Source organism: Solanum dulcamara, chromosome 7 (genome assembly GCF_947179165.1).
Source record: "Solanum dulcamara chromosome 7, daSolDulc1.2, whole genome shotgun sequence".
In the NCBI taxonomy this organism is placed as follows: domain Eukaryota; kingdom Viridiplantae; phylum Streptophyta; class Magnoliopsida; order Solanales; family Solanaceae; genus Solanum; species Solanum dulcamara.
Genome location: NC_077243.1, coordinates 19103907 through 19109721, shown reverse-complemented (window position 1 = coordinate 19109721; position 5815 = coordinate 19103907). Strand labels below are relative to the sequence as shown.

At 32.6% G+C, this 5815-nt stretch overlaps 1 protein-coding gene across 1 annotated transcript; it reads right to left on the bottom strand.

Annotated features, from left to right (window-relative positions):
- Window positions 1-428: 428 nt before the first annotated feature.
- Window positions 429-3101, bottom strand: LOC129895515 (transmembrane ascorbate ferrireductase 1). The gene is made up of 4 exons (XM_055971237.1): window positions 2842-3101; window positions 1840-1888; window positions 1544-1743; window positions 429-993 (listed from the first exon to the last, which is right to left on the bottom strand). Exons 1-4 carry the CDS (start codon window positions 2983-2985, stop codon window positions 691-693), a joined length of 696 nt encoding a protein of 231 aa, XP_055827212.1. The 5' UTR covers window positions 2986-3101; the 3' UTR covers window positions 429-690.
- Window positions 3102-5815: the final 2714 nt, after the last annotated feature.

Here is a 5815-nt window from a genome sequence, read left to right as displayed (position 1 = left end):
TCTGTTACTATTTAATATTTTCCAATACAGTTTACTAACAAAAATAATGGCATGCGCCATATTTTTGGTTATGATAGAAGATGAGAAGAAATTAGAAGAGAGAGGATAACGATTTTAGATTGTAGACAAAGATGGAAAACTTGTCTCACAACAAAGTTTATTTGGTTCCACTAACGTCACATTCAAGATAGCTTCACGTCAGTTAATAGTTATAATCAAATGCAAAGATCACGTCTTTCAATTGACTTTCAGAAATTGAAATTTCAACAATTTACAAATTGTTATCATACAGAAATATGTTGAAACAAGAGAAGTCCCACTATTTTCAACCATTTTAGGTAGGAAATTTGTTCAAACAAACAGATAAGTTGGTTAAAGTAATACATTCATCCAGACAATCAAGAAAATGAATTTGTACAGAAAAGAAGTATTCAAAGTTTTCATGGCCTCCCACCACAATCATCTATATACAAATCTTAGCTCCCATATTATAACATAAACATCAAGATTGTGCTCATCATGATTACAATACTATGAAGAACTGAGTTTTACATTAATATACAAAGAGGTACATGATCGAAGATACTATAATAAGATGATCAAAGTACGTAAGGTAGAGAGGCACCAGTAAAGAGTCTATGCTTGTTCACGTTCAATAGAACGCGATATGCAACAATAGCTTATTGGAACTCAAGAAATGGCGGAGTAACTATGATCATCCGCAGTGGGACCCTGAGAAAGAATGGTCAGAAACACAAAGACCCCATACAGAACGGTAGCAATGGCAGTAAAGTTAACTAGGAAGGCCTCAGAACCATATTTAGCCAAACCATTAACTTCCAGGAATGTGAGCTTCTCAAGGAATCCTAAACAGGCATTGCCAACAGCCATGACATATATAAACATTCCCAAAAGCACATGCCAGGGAAGTGAATCGCGTCTGATTTCAGAACTACCTCCAGGGTAGAAGAACACCACAAATCCATAAACCCACTGCAAATCATTTGTCAACGGATAATGAGAAACAACTCGTGATCATCAAATTTTGTATCAAACAGATAAAGATTGGTTAAGTGTCCCCTATGAGTATGTAAATTCTTTTGCCGATTTTTAGTATATTTTGAAAAACCCGCCCAAAGTAACCAAACATATGCACACCCGTTCACCAGTGGGTACGTTAAGACAAATAAAGGATTAAATAGGATAGACCAGGAGATCCAAGCAAGAAGAAATGGACATTGTGGTCGCCATGAAAGTGCCTCAGAAGTGGGCTCTGCCACAAAGTTTTGAAGGTTGACAACTAAGTAGTGTTTTTCCTCATCGTAAAAAGCTACAGTGTTATTTATTTATGTATGGTAAAGATCAAGAAATATAAAATAAACAGGAACAATTATGAAAATGTCCTACCAAGAAGTAACACCGTTTGGATCAGAAATACATGAAAGAACCTAATTGGAACTTCATCTCATGACAATTTACGAGCGTAAAACTGTTATTCCTCCAGTCTTCAATTAGATAAAAGGAGTCATGATGGTATGTTTACCTGAATGCCATAAAGAGTAATAACTCCTATTCCAACCCAGGAATGTAAACTGTACATGTTAGGGATGTTGCTTTCATTGTGATTTTTGAATGCGGTATAGATTCCAATTATTCCAAGTATGAGGGCGATAGCATGTAAAACTAGATGTATCACTTTCTTCACCTGCTTCTCCAGGGGGAAAGATTTGTAACTCATGATGGCTGTAAATTTTGGATGGACGAGGCATTAATAATCAAATGACATAATAAAGAAGAAAAAGGAAAAAGGGGAAAGATGTCTATAAACATCTCAATTACCTTCTCCCCCAAGAATAATGAACCCAATAAGCATAAGTACCGGGTGAATCTGGAAAACAAGAACCAGAGAGAAAAGATGAAGATAATATATTTATGAAAATAACATAACCGGAAAAGATGATGCTTTAAGAAGCAGTATAAGTAGTACTACTTAAAGTAGACAAAACTGCTATCCAAGATATCTGGAAGTGATAGTTGAGATTACACCCACTGAATCCATAACGCGAATTTTTCTTTGTTAAATTTCATAATTTTGACTAAAATTTCATCTAGCAATATTTTGCAGCTACAAATTATCCACCACTACTGTAGGATGGTCTATGGATACAGGGCACATAATCTTTATTGTCTTGTATTTCTGCAGTCAAAAGATTCCCCCAAGAGTATTGAGTGTTAGGTATGTCTAACACTGGAACAATAAACTCCCTGATTTCCCTACATTTTGGATCAATTAATGATTTGTAAAATTATATCGGAAACAACCTCTCTACTTAACAAGTTAGATTGTTCAATCCAGTGTTTCATAATTTTTAGAGTCAACTTCAAAATCTATATATTGTATGAATACAACACAGAGAGGTAGCTACCTACCCATAATTAGTATAGGTAGGTAACCAAATGATCAAAATCATGGATGTCAAACTTCAAAATACATAAAAAAAGAACACCCTCAAAGATCACCATAGCATTCGAACTTTTCATAAATCAACCAAACAAAACAGGAAACACTTTTTCTTGAACAGTGAAGATTTCTCTCAAATTAAAGACTGTAGTATCTAGCTATAATAATCTCAAATGTGTTAAAAAAAAGAGTAAGAAATGAATCAGATTCAGTTGCTATCAGCCTATTAAAACCATTTATGAAGGAAGCATATTTCATCAGTCTCAGGTAGAGTTGACAAAACCAAATCTTGATTACACCCCACAGAAGAATAAGAATTGACAAGAAGATAAAGGGGGACAAGCCCATCAAATTTGAAGAGAAGAGTAAGGTTGGCTTACATTAAAGATGAGATTTTTGTTATCAGCCTCCCAAGCTAAGCCACCCCTAAAGTGAATAGACCAAACTAAGACCATAATAGCAGCAATTAAGGCAAGAAAGTGTGCCCCAAATGAGAAAGGCAGTGCCTTCAGCCCCGTTGCCATTTCCTTCTCTTTGATGATAAGACGTGCAAATACAGAGCAAAGAGAGAATGAATGTGTGGGCTCTTTATCTTATTTCTATCAACTTACTTTCGCCTAATTTATTTTTCATCCAATCAAAGGGCACTCGCTCCGTCTCATGTTATGTGCGTGCTATTTGAGAAAAGACAAGTATTTAACATAATTATTACTTCTGAATTTCTAAGATTTTTTTTATTATTTAAAATTTAAAATAATAAATAATTTGACAAGGAAGAATATAAGTTTGGGGTCTATTGGAGTTTAGATTTTAAATGTTGGCTCAATTTTATCCCTTAACTATGAAAAATATAATAATTTTTTCTTCATTTGAATTTGGCAAAAGTATGTCCTTATTATTGAAATCTCAGATTTACCTTTTATATTAGCGTCAAAGTTAAAGATTTATTCAATTTCTATTTTCTAAAACGATAAGAGGGAGAACAAAATTATAAAAAAGAAAAAAGATAAGTGTAAAAAAAAAACTTAAATTGTTTTTTTTAGTTTTATATCTAATCTATTGAGAGTATGAGTTTCATACCTAAAATAAAAAAAAAAATGATAAAAGGAAATGATTATAAAAATAATAAGGGTTACAGTTATAGTAATAATAGTGTCTAATAGATAAATTACGGTAATCAAAAATATTAGTGAAATACCAAATATTTGACATATCAATAATTTAGAGTCTCAAGGAAATGAATTAAAAGAAATAAAAGACAAAATTGGGTGCCAACAAAGAGGTCATAAGCACCAAAGGTATGATATCTTTGAATTTGTAACACCCCAAAATATTCTAACTTAAATCAATCTAATAGCCTAGAAAAAGGTTGAAATTTTAATTTTCGACGGCTTTTAAATAATTTTTTGTGGGAATAGGGCGGGGGTGGGGTGGAGTTGGGGGCTAGCAGGGGGGGTCGGGGTTAGGGGTGGGTGAAAAATAAAATTTTCAAAACTTGAAATATTTTTCAAAAATAAATTTTTAATTTTTTTTTTTGGGGGGGAGGGGGTGACTATTGGGGTTGGGGTGGGATAATAAAATAAAATATTTAAAATTTGAAATATTTTTAAAAATATTTTTTTTTTGTGTGGGGTGGGGGAGGGGACTGGTGGGTTGGAGGGCTGATAGGGGGGTCGTGGCGTAGGGGGTGGGGTAAAAAAATGAAACTTTCAAAATTTGAAATAAATTTTAACAATAAATTTTTTTGGGGGGGTGGGGGTGGTAGGGGGAGGGGTGGCGTGGGGGGGGGGGGGTAAAAAAACTGAAAATTTTTAAATTTTTAAATATTTTTCAAAAAAAAAAAAACTTTATTTGAAGGGAGGGTAGTCGGGATAGGAATGAGGTAAAAAAATAAAATTTTCAAAATATGAAATATTTTTCAAAAATAATTTTTTATTTTTTTCTTAAAAAAGAAATTTTAATTTTTTTTTGGGGGGAGGGGGAGATCTTGTTAGGGGTGGTTAAGAAGAAAACATTGTAATTTGAAAAATATTTTCCTTAGTTTTTGAAAGGAAATCATTTTCCTTAAATTTGAGAAAAATAAGTTGATTTGAAAAATATTTAAGCCAATCAAACGTGAGAAAATTGAAAAACATTTTCTGACCAAACACACTCTTAAACTTTAAGATGCCTTCATAGCTAACCCTGACTATATTGACACGGATTAATAGAAGACTTAAGTTAATCTAATTCTTTTATAGATTAGGAATAGATCTACAATAATAAGAACATAAATAAACTCTAAAACCAACTAAGAACTGTGATAGCTCTATCAGGTCTTTATGTTCTTCAAAACTGTATTTTCAGAGAATGAAGTTTTTGTTGTGTATAACAATCAGATGCAAAAAACTCATCTTGTGTTGTTGAGGAAGATACATATAAATATGCTTGACACAATAACTGGAGTCATGCTATTAGTTGGATGCTTGTCATCCTGCAAAACGATTCACATCGACAGCAAAACGATTCATACCAGTGCACTATTGTCTTTCAATTTTTACAGAATATGCAATGTATTTTTTGTCGGCTGTCTCTTTCAGGTCATCCGAACTCTCGCATAGGATTAAATCTTTTACCAGTTATCATAATTTGTTAAATCATCAAAACTACATAAGAGGACAAGCCCATCAAATTTGAAGAGAAGAGTAGGGTTGGCTTACATTAAAGATGAGATTTTTGTTATCAGCTTCCCAAGCTAAGCCACCTCTAAAGTGAATAGACCAAACTAAGACCATAATAGCAGCAATTAAGGCAAGAAAGTGTGTCTCAAATGAGAAAGGCAGAAAATTAATTTGGAGAAGTTTTTAACATAATTATTATTAAGATAAAAAGGTAAAATAAGTTTTTTAAATAATAATAATTTGAGACAGAAGAACATAAGTTTGTGGTCCGTTGGAGTTTAGTTTTAAATGTTATTATCGTTAATTGATTGGCTCAAATTTATTCCTAAACTATGAAAAATATAATAATTTTTTCTTCATTTGAATTTGGCACAAGTATGTCCTAAAAAAAAAAGTATGTCCTAATTATTGAAATCTCAGACTTACCTTTTATATTAGCGTCAAAAGTCAAATGTTTATTCAATTTCTATTTTCAAAAACGATAAGAGGGAGAACAAAATTATAAAAAAGAAAACATGTACACTTTTTTATCTTCAAAAATCAAACTCTCAATCCTTTCGGATAGCTCAGCTGATTTGAAGGGTGATTATCTACACAGATGATCCGAGATTGATCCCACTCAATGTCTTATGAGTCGAGCTTATCGCATAAGACTTGTCTAATGCGGATTATTCAGGAATTTTAAAAAAAAAGA